The sequence below is a fragment of the Parasteatoda tepidariorum genome, chromosome 2, assembly GCF_982258835.1.
Source record: "Parasteatoda tepidariorum strain Cologne lab strain chromosome 2, Ptep-v5.0, whole genome shotgun sequence".
Lineage (NCBI taxonomy): Eukaryota > Metazoa > Arthropoda > Arachnida > Araneae > Theridiidae > Parasteatoda > Parasteatoda tepidariorum.
The window spans coordinates 54925264-54940816 of NC_141756.1; the positions used below are offsets into that span (position 1 = coordinate 54925264).

The window sequence follows — 15553 nt, forward strand, 5'->3', positions numbered from 1 at the left end:
TTTAATTACCAAGATTATCTTGTTTTTATAAGTACTACTTTACTCAGAAAGTTTGCTTGATTAGATTTCTAAATTTCCATTACTCAATTAACTGTTACCATTATTAAAATGATAATAAGCTGTTACAAAATTACCTTAATCATACCCTAATGGATAATTGTGAGTTACAAATTGTATCGTTAATAGTTGATTTAATTTACCTTTTAGAATTACTTTAAAATGATAATGTGATAGTCGACTTGAGACTTTGCTCTTAGATTCTTGATTTTATGATTCGTAAGTGTACTGTTGTTTTTGTACACTTTATTGCACGAAATACCTGAAGAACATTCTATAATGTGTGAATAGGAGTATTATGAAGCGTATGACCTTGTTATTCTCTAAATTTTCATGACTGAAAATATGAATTATGAATTATAATCTAGAAATATTATTGCCCATATATATAAAGAGCAATTTAAATGCGCTCAGTAATGTTTATATTTATATTATTCAGGGCCTGTGTTAAAGATTTCCAATTATTAGCCAGTAAATTAGCCAAATATCAGAAGTATTAACCAAATTTCAAAATTCTTAGCCAAAGGCAAATCTTAACAATTTCTTATGATTGATATTTTAACATAGAAAACTTCAAATCAAAAGCTATTTTGCAGTTGGGGAAAAGTAAAAAAGACAATGAATGGGACAGAGGATGAAAAATGTAGATGTTTTATTATCGAGGAAAAGATATGAGAAAAAGTTGGGTTAATTTTTGATAGCTTCTTAGACTAGAGCAGTTTTATAAGGCAAAACCTTTTATAAGACAACTTTGTTATTGCCACGTTATTGTATATGTTATTGTTAATTGTCACGATCAAATATATTATCTGCTAAAATATATGGATGATAATATGCATCTTGCTACCTCATAATCAGTTTTATTGACACAAACTGGAAAAAAATTTGTCACGTGATATCCCGTGACCCGGTAATCTGTATTTTACGGTAGTTTGTGTCATGCTTACATAATCTCTCTTGTTACTTACATTATCGGGACTTAATTCTAATTGGTTATGCGATGTATCTAACGGATATAACTAATAGAGTGAAAATACAGGATTTGTTCGGAAAAATTGTAGAAAAAATCATCCCCCAATATTTTCGCTTAAATAAAAAATTTTGTTGTTGTTGTTGAAATTACGATTTTATCGCATTTGGCTAGGTGGCGAATGCTTAGCGAGGGCCCTTTTTAGCTATCTTTATACCAGTTTCTTATTTATCATACAAATGCGTTTTTTTATTGATAATATTAAAAACAGGCATTGTTTAATTACCTGTATAATCAACTTTGTCTAAAGCATCTAAAACTTGTTCAGTAGTTTTGTATTCAAGTGGAAGGAATTGGGTTTCAGCTTTTGAGCTGAAGGTTAAAGCACCTGCTCTAGCACCGATTTCTGAAATGCCTATCTGAAACATAAATGTACAGGATGTTCATAAAATATCGTTGAAGCTGCAATTTTTCATTAAGAAAACAAACAAACAATAAATTGTTAAAATAATAGATTACTTAAATAGATTTTAATTAGATATTTAAATATAGATTAATATTCATAATAAGTTTCTCTTTCGTGTGACATGAGACTATATATATTTGCCATATGCTATATTTTCTGGGGCTTAATCTCTTTAATCGTGGTAATGGTGACGGAATTTTTTTTCCAGTTATTTTCAATGCTCTTATCCATTTATTTATACATGTTATAAAGTAGCTTTAATTTCACAGTTCTGTAGTACCTATGTCGTGGGCGATTGTAATTACTTCAGAACATGTTTACGTGTGTTTCATGTACGCATGTTCTGAAGAAACTGCGCATGCACTCTCATATGTATTTGATATCATATATCATACTATTTCACTTAATATTAATGATTATACTCTGTAAAAAATTTTCGCGTATTTTTACACCAAAAATGGTTGCAAATAAAGTGGAAACACCACATACAAGAAAACATAACATATAACTCTTGGTCCTAGATGTTTCACTATACCAAGAAAGGAGGATAATTTTTTAAATAGTGAAACACTTAGAATGTTTTCTGACAGAACTTGATGCTCAGTAACTCTAAAATTTATAATTACAGTAAGATATAATACACCTGAAAGCTATGAACTATGAAGTTATTTTTATGATATAATACAAAGCAAAATATTATAAATAGAGGATGTATATCTGCAAAATTTCTTAAAATAATTGAATTTTTTTTAATCAAGCATAAATACAGCACAAAGAGAATAATAATATGAATTCAAACTAGGGTCACCAAAACCTAAGCGGATGGAAATTAAAATATTTTAAAATTATTCATTACAGGTACAGATATTTGAAAATTAAAATATAATTATCATTAAATCCTATCCTTAATTATCTACAACTAAAAACATAAATATTTTAACGTTAAACATTTGTTTCAGTGGATTTTATATAGCGGCTAAAAAACAACAACAAACTCATGCCAATTTTTACTCGATGTAAACAAACTACTAGCAATAACCAAATAAGTGCAAACGTTGATGTTTTCTAAAATGAAAATAACTCATTTATTGTGTGAATGCGCATGAGTTTGGTGTAATCTTTTTCCGCTTTAGGTTGTTTAAATTTAAATACGCCCCTTAAATTGAACATGAAAACATTAACGTTTACTTGAAATAAAGTGTTCCTTTACACAATTGTTTGGATCGTTCAACATCAAATTGGGAGAGATATTAAACCAGGGCTCGAAAAAACTCAGAAATTTTACCCGTCCCCGAGGACGGCTTGTCCAACAATGTACCCGTCCTCCTTTGAAACTAACCCGTCGCTTCTAAATAAATAAAAATATAATTTTCTCTTATTTATTACAAACATTTATATAAATTGCACAATGAATTAGTAGTTACTAGGATTACAAATACTAGGATTACGTTATACAGTAATAAGAGAAATACAAGGTTACTAATAGTAAAACCTAGTATTTCTATCATGAAATAATTTATTTTTTTGATGAAATAATTTAAATAACAAAGGTTAAGTTATCTGTCAAATATCATGTCAATTTATCCGATGGTACTGCGTTTTTTAAATGAATCAAATATGACGTTTGCCAGTTCCACAATCAAGCCAAAGATTTATAGAGGTTTCTGCACAGAAATCTGAAAGAGGTTTTCCATTTAGGTAGATGTTCATAAATGCGTTTAACGCTTCTTGTTTAAGACCACTAAGTAATGTGTTTTTTTATAAGTTCATTGCTGAAAAGCCCCTTTCAACCGCTACAGTACTCCCAGACAGAGAAAACAGCAATTCCACCATGCGCAGCATGTTGCTGTATTTCGAGATTAGAGGGTCATTTTAAAAGTGAGGCGCTAGACTCTTGTTAGATAACAAAAATTTAAAATGAATCACGAACATTAACGGGAAAATGACCGTTCGCGCGGACGCTGGATTCGAGAAATTTGTTGTCCGCGGGGAATTTTTGATCGCCGAGGACGGGCGGTTTTTCGAGCCCTGTATTAAACCATAGTTTTATACTATGTATATCGTCAGTATTTTAGTTGGTACTCCAGTGTAATTTTTTTTTTTTGCGAAGTATAGTTGTACACATAAATTTATTTCCACTTTTGCAACTTTTCTAACACGAGTGAAAACTTTTTAATTTTAATTATTTCTGCTTCTAGCGATTCAGGGCATTGAACTTGTACTGAAATTTAAGTGGACTGATATGCTAAGTTACTTAAGTGGAATCATATTGCTTAGTAGATAGAATGCTCTCTTCCTTTGCTCGTAACTTTGGTTCGAATCTTGATGATGGCAGAAATAACTAAAAGAACGTTTTCTGTAGAAACTTACCCTTTTAACGATTGCTTTTGCAAATTCAATACTTTTTTGAAAATTATGTTGACCTACACTGCCGGAAACATCAAAAGCAAAGTACAGAATTATCCTTCCAGGGAAATTGAGGTCCAATACTCTTCCGAGTGGTAGTACAGTTCCATTGTGCCACGAAGAATACAATACTTTTCGATATTCTTTCGTTTTTCGCTTTTGTTCTTCTTCCTTCTCTGCAATAGCTGTCATCAAAATGTCACTCACTCTCGCAGTGTTGTCGAAATCATAAGGTCCTAATAAACGCAAATATATTATTACAGAATTTTTTTTTCTACGTTAATAAGCAAAAAATATTGTATTTATCATTTTAATAATTTATGGTTATGAAATACAGCATGAAACACCGGTGTCTTTTTCTAGCGTTAAAGGTCTTAATCTTCCAAACACGGCTCACTCTCAAACAATGATTTTTTAAATTTGCACTTATTTGGAGTTATTTCGATCTATCTGAAACAGTTATTCATTATTGAAATTTCCTTAATTAACAAAATCAACTATTGATAAATGTTTGAACATGTACGAAAAAGCAATTTCTCAAACTACTTTTTTGGGAGTTAACATTTTAGTGGAAATATAATTACGATAATCTAACAAATTTTAAAGTAACTATTAGACTGTTTTTTATTATTAAAAAATATCAAAATATATTTTTACTTGTTATTAGAGCGTCAGAAAAAAACTCTGGGACACTAGTGTCACATCTACGTTAAAGGGATAAAGAACGAAATCTTAAGAATGTCGACTTTCACCAGTGAATATCAGCATTTACAATGCCGGGTTAATAGCTCTTAACTTTTTGAAAAAAGCATCAGTGTAGGCGTAGGGATCCCTGAGCAAAAATTTTTAATCTTAAAAACATTAGGTAGGTGAATACCGGTTATTATCCTCACCTCTCCGGTATTCTCGTCACTGATTTTTTTTTCTAATCTATTCTAATCGAATATTAAAATATCGAATAAATATTTAAATATTGATGAATAAATTAATATCAAATCAAACGTAGCATATATTTCTGACACATAACAAAAGCGTGTAGACATTCACCGGTGAAAGTCAACAATCCCCAATTTTGATCTCTTATAATGACATAAACACTACATTTTAAAGTGGTCAGAATTGGAAGGAAAAAAATTTCTCACATAAATATTAATTTGCAAATCTCTAAAGTATTGCATTACTTCATTTTTACGAGGATTCTAAAAATGTATTCGAATTGAAATTATTGCATGCTATAAAGTGGTTTTAATACTTTAACTTTTCAGCTTTCACGTTTTGTTTGGCAGATTATCGTTTCTGCTTTGTCATCCATTCTGTTTAAAGTTCAATGATGATCATCAGGAATTAACACTAGAGGAACTATTTTCTCAAAATCTGTTCAAATTATGGCCTATGCTGATGATATTGATATCATAGCAAGAACCCCTAAAGACCTAAAGCAGGCATTCCTGGACCTGGAAAGAGAGGCCAAAAAAATGCACCTCTCAATTAATCAGAGTAAGACAAAGCATATGCAATGTATCAACTATACCGATACCTCCACGCACATCGAGATTGTAGAGTATAAATTTGGAAAGGTGAGCTCTTTCACCTACCTTGGCTCTGAAATCAACTCCGAAAACTCAATTTCCACAGAAGTAAGGAAGAGAGTAACTGCAGCCAACAAGTGCTTTTATGGCATAAGAAAATTCCTTAAATCTGACAACATTAAAAGAGACACCAAGTTGCTAATATATAAAAGCCTAATAAGATCAGTTCTCACTTACGCATCTGAAACCTCGACCTTGCCCCAAGCTGATGAGAGGACCATCGCTGCTTTCGAGAGGAAGATACTCCGGTCCATTTTTGGTGGTGCGTGTGACAAGGGAGTGTGGAGAAGGAGAACTAACCCTGAACTCTACAGGATATTCAGAGAACCGGACATTCTGAAGTACCATAAGATCCAGCGCATGAAATGGGCCGGACACATTGTAAGAATGAATGATGACAGAACAACTAAAAGAATCTTTTTGGCAAGGCCAACTGGAGCTAGAAAGAGAGGCAGACCCCGACTGAGATGGGCGGATTGCCTCCAAAGGGACTTTACCACAATCAAGGTCAGAGACTGGAAAGCCGTGGCGAGCAGAAGAAAGGACTGGTGCAGTCTTCTTGAGAAAGCTAGGGTCCACCGAGGACTGTCGAGCTACTGATGATGATGATGATCATGACGACATTTTTTATAAGTTTGTAATAATAGGATTTAGGATTATAATAGGATTAATAATAAGGAATTTTATAGTTGTAGTTATGTCTGGATAAATGTTTTTTTTTCTCCCTTTTTTGTAACATTTCTCTAAATTTTTTGAGGACTCATTTTATTTTCACATTTGCATAATTCGATTTAAAAAAAACCCATCTTTTTTAGCTTGTATTTTTCTTTACTTTTAAAGCCTTTTCGCAATTAAATTATTAATCTTACCTTTAGATGACAATGTTTTAATATCATATCAAGTGCTTAAAGTAAGATTTTGCTGGAACTAATTTCACTAATGAAATAAATGATCCCATCTAATGTTCTTATTTACTGTAAACAATATAGTCTGTACTAACATAGCGTTTTTATAACATGAAGAAAGTAGTGAATAGTTGTAATAATGAGTATAGAATACATATATTTTTTCTTTAACCATTTAAAATCATGCATATTTAGAGACTTACCTACACATTTTGCTTCATTACCAGACCAAATCCTATGAGGCAAGCATTCTCTGACTTCTGTACCTAACAAAGTATATCCTGACTGACAACTAAAACATATTCTTTCACCCATGTCATAATTAGTACTGTTCTTCATTCCATTAATAGGTATTCCAGGATCCGGACAGTAGTTGTCTAAGATGGGAATAATAGTTATACTAGTTTAAAATATGTCAGAAAAAGCAGAGAGAAAGAAATAGGGAATATTTGAATTAAAAAAAATTGTAAACATGTCTCTATGCTTGAAATATCTTTGCACCGAATGTGAATGCATAAAAAAATGTCTTATAAGTATTTGTGAAAAATCCGTATGAAGACAATACTTTTTGCTTGTCTTTGTCGGAGAGTAGCACGACAACTTTATTAAAAACATTCATTTAAGAAACGGTTATTGTCTATTATTACTTGATACTGCAAAATAACTTCTCAGAAATGTTTGATTCAATACATATAGTAAATTGCAAATATTATTTGAATAACTAGATTAATGACATGGAATTTTAATTCTATATGCTAAACTGCGTTTTATTATTCTAATATTTTAGTAGAGATTAAGTTGTTTGACTTTTAGAGATAAGAATGAAAAATTAAGATCTGTACTCCTTTGTAAGTTAAGAAAAGACCATTGCAATATAGGATTTGCGCAATCATCCACGACTGCAAACAGTTCCGTTATCAAATTATGCAAATATGCTTTCAAAACAATATAAGAGCTTTTAAAAGTTAAACACGTCAGTCATAAATTTAATTCATGCTCTCTTTTACGATATATATCGTGGAAATTATTAAACAAATGTTATAGTTTCGTAGTCTTACTGGAATTCTAAACTTGACGACATATTTGTATAACGAAGAACACTCGCTCTTGAAAAGGAACAACTATATGACGTTGCAAGAGCATTGCATTTGATTGGATCACTAAAAATGGCGCTTATTATGCTGACATGCTAAAAAAATGTAGGATAAAAGATTTGTATGGCTGTTGAAGAAAGTCGTTTGCAAAAAAACTATTTTTATTATTCTTTCATCAGTTTCTTTAAATGCGAACAGAAAAACGCATATTTGCTACGATTTTTAGATATCATTTTTATTAATTCTTCTTACTTGTTAATTGATTATTGTTGTTTATAAGGAAGCAAGTAAAAAGGAGGCTGTGCAACTCGTTTCAAGACTTAGCTATGTTGAAATACGTTCGCGCTGGGAGGTGGCATCCATTTGGCGTGCACTTGGATGCAAACAGACTCTCTCCATAGGATAATGGTTTTTTCTTAACTTGCGATATAATATAGTGGTCACAATCATGAGTATCCACTTTTATTAATTTTCAGCTTTGAAGAGAGAAATCGCTATATATTTCTTTCTATTAAAATTTTTTTAGTAAAACATTTGAGCAGAAAAATATTCCCGTCGAAAATAAGTCAGTGAGTAATATCAGTGAATGTAGAGAGGGTGACAATTGTGTGTGTGTACATATTTCATGGATTCTGAATTCAGGACATTACTCTAACGCTGCCAATAACTGCACAGTTACAAATGAAAGAGGTTTTGCAACTCAAAATAAAATAACATCTAAACAAAAGATGTTCGTTTGGTGGTGAGAATTTTGCTGGTTTTTACCAGATTGGGAAAGATGTGAATTTCGAAATATATTGGTAAATGGTAGAAACAAAGAAAAATACATTACAAATTTAAATTCCATATATTTACTAAAACTTTTTAGAGAACTTAGTTTAATTAAACTGCAAATAATGAAAAGGATAAAAATTCTAGTATTTACTTAGAATAAAATATCTGTTAGTTATAATAAAATTTATCTGGGCTGTAAAATGGTGGTTTTGTTTTGAAATTTACTCACCTATAAATTTCATTCTTTAAAATTTAAATTTTCTAAGAGGAATAAAATAACTTTCTAAGCATTTTTTTCAGAACAGAGTGTTTCTAAAAGTATAATTCAAAAGATTGAAATAAATCATTCTACCTCTTTAAAATTAACAATCTTATTCTCCATTGATGGGAATTAAGATTGAAATTGCACATCTATTCTGAACTAATTTCTGTCTGTTACGTCACCCTGCCGAAATTTAACACAGACATTTTTATTGCCTGTTCAGAGAATCTGCATTAAGTATTTATTTGTTTCGACAGTATATTTGCTTCAAAAATACATAAAAATGTCCCCAACTAATACATTTTTCAAATTGAAGTTAATATAGATTATAACATTACTTATCTTCCATTATTTTCTGGATAGCCTTTAATTTGAAAAGAAGGCCTATTTGTTTAAGACTAAGCGCTAAAACGACCTTGTGTATTGAACATTTAATCAATGGATGGAAAGTGCTAAAGAATTAAAAGTTGAAACTAATTTGATATTTTCGTCTATTAAAAGAATAACAGTTGCTTGATTTAAATCCTAATAAGGATTTAAAAATCAATAACTTACAGTAGGCAAAAATAACTCGTGTCTATCAATATGAAATAATGTATTTAGAATGACCTAAGAAAAAATAACATTTACTGTACCTTCCAGTCCCCCCCCCCCCAAATAAATAAACACAGGTTTTTTTAAACACTTGGCGCGTGTCAAAAACACTTCCGTTTGGAACGAAATAACGATGGCTTTATGTGCTGCATGTGGGTGCAAAAGAGAACTTGGTTTTCTATCACGATGAAATAGTTTTCGTACAATCCGATCTTAAAGGGTGATAAGGATATTAATTCAATTCATTAAAGCATTAATTTACTTTTTGTTGCATAATATTTGCCAGCCTTAGAAAATGCACCTGAACAAAGAGAGATTGTAGTGGAATATTGAGCATCATTTACTTTCATTATCACATCTTGCAAGTTCACCACTCCACTGGCCATTCGGCATACAGTATCTCTCGAATGATCCAATCAAGTCGTATCCAGTAAAGCATTTGAATATCACTTTGTCTCCTATTTTCAAACCATCCAGAATTCGGGTACCCTGTTTTGGTACACCAGGATCGGGACAGTGGATGACTAAAAATCAATAAAGTGTCTCATTATTTTTTCGATATCGTTAAATTTCTAATAATTAATTAAATGATTCTTGAGATTAATTATTCTTGAGATTAATTAATAATGATTCTTGAGATTAATTAAATGATAATTCTTGAGAAATCAAGTTTTTAATATTTAATTTTTTTGATATTTCGAGAATTACCTTTTTCGAAGAATTTCGAGAAGATACCTTTCAAATTTTGTTTTTTGTTATTTAAAACTACGTACTTTAAGATGATGTAAAATTTATTTACATTAAAAAATTCCAATTCAGCAATTTTCCACTATTATTAAATAAAATAATGATATAAATAATTATTAAGAAATTTTTTTTTAATGAAATTATCTTCAGACGAATGAATTTCATACTTGCGTTGAAAAATTTTCCGATTCGTTTAAAACAGTGTTTCCCAAAGTGTGGTACGCGTACCCCCAGGGATACGGGAACAGTTAAGCTTGGGGTACGCGTTCTTATGCGAAATATCTTGCAACAACCGAAAATTTGAAACATTTTTTTTTAAAAAACAAAGCTAGCCATGAAAATTTACGATTACATATTTTTCTATTGGCTATTTTTTTTTTCTGAGTTAGCAGTTAATAATTAGTGGTGTCAACAGCCAGTTGTGATTTTTTACTTTTGTGCAATTTTTTGATAGTGAAAAACATATTTATTTTTTTAATAGTGTCTCACAGCGTTACGAAAAATTTAGAAAGTGTACACAAAAGTCCTAAGTTTGGGAAACACTGGTTTAAAAAGTACTCCAGATATAGCAAAAAGTGAAATTAACATTAATGGAACCAAACCCTCGCTTGCTCTCCCGCCTCAACTATGGTGATTGTATCTTCCAAATTGCGGCTATCCAACCTGTTTTGAGGATCAAGAATCAAAATCCGTCGAAACGAAAAGGTACATTTATTTAGAGAAAATACGTTTTGCTGTTTGATTACGTAGAATAAAGTTTAGTCTGCACTGATTAATTATTGCACTCAAGATTACTCTTTCGAACACTTAAGATTAAATACTTGTTGTACGTAAAAATCAGATCAGTATGTCAAAAGTTATTCAGGGTATGTAAAATACAATACAATTACTGTAAAATACAATTTGAAAATTTATATTGTTACTTTATTATTGATTATTTGACTGTTGGTTATTTCATTATTGATGGTATACCATACGCTTTTAACGCGTATTTAAAGTTCTTTCCCCATTTCTTCAAGTTACGATATTTAATAGAGCAGACGTAAACTCTTTTCAACCTTATTTGATTAAGCAGAGAAAAAAAAGTTTTTGTCTAGAATAATGCGTTAATAGATATTTTTCTGTAGAAAATAGTGTTATTTCCATTCGAAAATTTACTTTTCAATGGAAATTGTAAATTTTCTCATTAAAAACTTAATTATTTCTTCTATAGTTTCTATTGTGTGAAAGAAAGCTTTAATACCTAAATGTAATTTTTTTTTGTGTGTGTAGAATTAGCATGAAGTACATAGACGAGCTGTCTTTAGCCGGCGGTATCTCCTTACCCATTTTAGGGCAAACATAGAAATTTTTTTAAATGTTATATCACGAAAGCATATAATTAATTTCAAATGAAAAAAATTATGCATCTTCAAGAAGTTGATTCTGACTATAACCATTACAAGTTAAAAAAAATAGCCTAGTTTTAAATTTTCTCAACTGAAAGTGTTTACTCCAATTGAGTTACTAGTATTTTAATATAGATGTCTATATTTTAGTATTTTAAATATTATTTAGTATTTGAATTATAATTTAGTACTTAGACTAGTATTCTAATATAGATTATTGTATTGATGTCTTCAAAACCATCGGAAAGAGCAAAAAAATGAATGAATAAATAAGTAAATAAAATTAGTGAGAAAAATACGTCACAGTGTTAATGAAAAACGTATTGAAATGGTTCGTTTAGGCACATTTCGCTGAAAATGTATTAATTTTAGACTCTTGTTCAATTTTCTGGTTCTTAAAATTAATTTTTACTTTTCAAAACATTATTTTTGTTCAATTAAGTATTTTAAAAGTATTGGCAACACTTTATGATGGATCTTTATTTGGAATTATTTACAATTTTTGAAAATAAATCTTGTTAACTGTACCTTCACAGTGGGGTTCACTTCCGGACCATCCTCTCGCATCACAAAATCTCCAACTGTCACCAATGAGTCGATATCCTTTGTCACAAATGTATGTTACTTCAAAATTGAATGGCAAAGTTGTAGCATTGATTGTCTCGATTTCTGGGATCTTTCCGTTTTCCAATGGTGGGGGGAAATCACAATACACCTCTAGAAAAATACACAACTTATTTTTCACTAAGTATATTCATGAAGCAAAGATTTATTAATTTTAAGCGTAGTTTATAAGGGATAATAGTTTTAATAGAAATTTAACTCGATGTTGCACTGTTTAGGGAAGGCTGTAAAAAAATGCTAAAGTATTATTAGAATCAATGTTGCTTCAATTTGTATAATTTTGGTAATAGGTACTGCTGTTATTGCAGTAGCAGGTACCTAATATACTTATAAATATAGGTATTTGATGTAAGTATTGCGGTAATATAAGGTTTATACGGACCCTACTTGTGAGTTATTTTGTCTTATGTAAACATCATTTGTATTGTTGAAATCTTTTTATCAAAATTATTATTTAATTTAAAGTCTATAACTGAATAAATTTCAGAAACGAGAATAAAGCACAAATAATATGATGAACATACCATAGTTGCGGTTCTTATTTCCTTTTATTATTTTGTTTAAGTTTGTTCCTCTCCCTCTTTTGGTTAAATTACTTTTTTCCCTCTGACTGCAACTTGTTTGTCACGTACATTCTTCTGTAGTTTTGGGTTTCGATACCGAGGCTGGTTTTTGTTTATAGAATTGAAACTGTAGTCTAATCATTTTTTGCGATTATTTGTTCTTTATTCAAAACGTAGCCCAAAGCATACCTTATCTTCATTTGAAAAATATTGATTTTTGTTGTTGTTTAATTTATATTTTATAAGGCAAAATAAGTTTTTTGTGTGTGAAAATTTTACTATTATTCTCAGTTAGACATATGCAGTTTAGTGATATGTTCTGTTCATTAAGTTCTTTAATTTAAAAATTAACTCACTTGATTTTAGTTTGATTCATTTCATAAAATGTTTCGAAGTTAGAATTTCTATATTCCTAGTTGGAGCAGTGTCACTATTTTCGTTCATGGAGACAAAAAATTAACATTCTTAATTAATTCTGAGAAAAGAAAGTGTAAATTATAAAAAATAGCCACTTGGTATTTTGTTTCATTAAAATAAATTTATTTTATGCCCTTTCAATGAAAAGTCTTACTTTCTTTTAATAAAAAAAAATAAAAAAATGGAAGCGAAATGTTGAAATCTGTTTTAATGGTAAAATAGGGTATTCCATAAACGAGTTTTAGCATTCCATGTGTTTGTAAAAAAGAGCTTTAAGAAAATGCAGAACTGAACTTTGGAGATTCATTAGCTTCAAAATTTATCTTAGATAAAATTAAAATCGATAAAAAAAACCGTTTATAACAACAGTTCATGAACTAAGAGACAATGCAATAACCTCCTGATCCCATTATCGTTTTCTTTGTTTACTCATGTTTTTCAATAAATAAAATTAAAAAAACTAAATTTTACGATTAATTTTGAAAGTTTCTTTTCTTACATACTATAATTATGAGATGAATTAAAATTACTTATATACTTCAGCATTAAACAAAACATTATGCATAAAGGTAAATTTTTTAAGATTTGATCTAAGAACTAATTTAAAATATTGAGACATTTCTTTTATTGTTGATTTTTTTTAATATTTACCTGTACATTCTCCGAATTCTTCCTCCCATTGTCCCTCTTCTTCGCACATTATGAACTGTGATACACCCTTGTAAGAATAGCCAAGTTCACATATTATCTCAATTTCGTCATATGGTCGATAGTAATCGCCTTCTTTTTCACCTTTAGGTACGCCATGTGGAATACCAGGTGGCAATTCGCAATAATCACTCAAAGCTGAAAATTTAATAATACTTCCTATCATAATTATTCAACAGACACGGTTAGAAAAGTTACACACTATATATGATAAATAATAATAATATGTAATTATATGTATATATTACCGGAAATGTATGAAACGCCGGCATTCTATAAAATGTCTGACGTTTTTAAATAAACTATGAAAAATTGAAATTATTATTGTACTTTATCTAAGCATTATATTTAATACCTGGAATATTCTTTTGGCAAAGTATTAAATCAGGTTATGATAAGATATTTTGGAATTTAAAAGTTGTAATATTCTTTGGTTTAGAGAATATAAATACTGAGAAGAAGGCTCATTATTATTTTCTCTATTTTTCTTTCTTTCTTTTTTTATTATTATTATAGTTAAGTTGACAAACAAATTGTAATAACATCTTCTTTGTTTGATAATTCGATTTCTTATGAAACATAAGCTTCAATTTAACCGGCTTAATTGGTTAATATTAATAATATCTGATTAGGAAAACATTAGTTATGAACCCTAACCCTTAAAATTAAAATAACAAAACGTTGGTGATTGGACAACTGGACAATAACTCTTCTACTTACATACAACGGCAAGTCTTATACCGGGAAATATCTCTCTCTTTACTTTAAAAAAGAAATATCATTGAATAGAATGCTTGGGAAATAGCTCTTTAAAAACATCGGTGTACGAAATACCGGACTATTGCCCTTTAGAAAAAGAATTAACTTAATATCAGGCAATTGTTCATACACTCCTGCCTGGTTTTTAATTATATATGCTGATCACTAAAATTTTGTACCTTTCTTATAAAGAAAATGATGAATGATAGGCAGCGTATGACATTTTTGCTCATCTTATATTTTGTCAGAATATATAGAATGCCTGGTTTCAAACATCATCGGTACCATACGTATTGTTTCTACAGTTAAGGAATGATAATGTAAAATAAAAAATATACATTCTAAATTTATTTCCTAAATAGGGGATATAATTATTGATGGACATCAACCATCAATTGGGATTTTTTGGTGAGGTTTGGATAGTACAAGTTAAACAGTATGATATTTCAAAATTATAAGCGCATGGTGAAGTTTTCATAATTGAGGAGATGTCAAAAATTTTTTTTAAAAATTTCCCAATCGTAGAGTAAAAGATTATGTTAATTACAGAATATCAACATGATTGGCGTTTCACGGTACTTTCGATTCAGGGTATTTTTTAAGTGTTCAGTGTGAGGATAAAAACGGACTATGAATAACTTCTTATCTAATGATCGAATCTTTACATTCTAAGGCTCACTCTAAATAATTCGAAGGGATGGCCTCAAATATGCTAATTAATTAATGCAGACGAAATCATCGAAATAAATTACGAAATCAGACGCAAAAACTTACTTTCTCTGGATAAGTATACTTTTTTTGACGGATTTGGACGGACATTTAAGATATAGGGGGTAGCCGCAATCTGGGAAATATGGTCACAATAGTTTTTATCAGTAGAGCAATCGAAAATTTGAACCCCTCAATATTAATTTAATAGATAGATAATTAAATATAATTCAATGCAAAAAATAACTCTTAGTAAATATTTTTTTTAAATTCTTTTATTTAATAACAGTCAAAAAATTTTGAATTGTAAGGTAATACAAATTTTTGCATCATTTTAAATAATGAAATTTTACTCTGCAGATTACAATATTTGAGCAAAATCAGTCGAATATTTCCTAACAAATTAAATTTTAAAAATACGACTTTTTTAAAATTACCGAATTATAAAAATAATAAATATTAATTATGTAAATTACAAAATATCAATATCATTGGTGATTCACGGTACTTTCGATTCATGGT

The 15553-nt window shown here is 29.7% G+C and overlaps 1 protein-coding gene across 1 annotated transcript in view; it reads right to left on the reverse strand.

Moving 5' to 3' along the window:
- Window positions 1-15553, reverse strand: part of LOC107454561 (complement factor B) — a 41987-nt gene that overhangs the window by 17113 nt on the left and 9321 nt on the right. The window contains exons 6-11 of the mRNA XM_016071795.4: window positions 13508-13702; window positions 11781-11969; window positions 9462-9641; window positions 6597-6770; window positions 3864-4135; window positions 1314-1446 (exon numbers count right to left, since the gene is read on the reverse strand). Of these exons, the coding sequence (XP_015927281.1) occupies window positions 1314-1446; window positions 3864-4135; window positions 6597-6770; window positions 9462-9641; window positions 11781-11969; window positions 13508-13702 (1143 nt within the window). The remainder of the gene's footprint in view (window positions 1-1313; window positions 1447-3863; window positions 4136-6596; window positions 6771-9461; window positions 9642-11780; window positions 11970-13507; window positions 13703-15553) is intronic.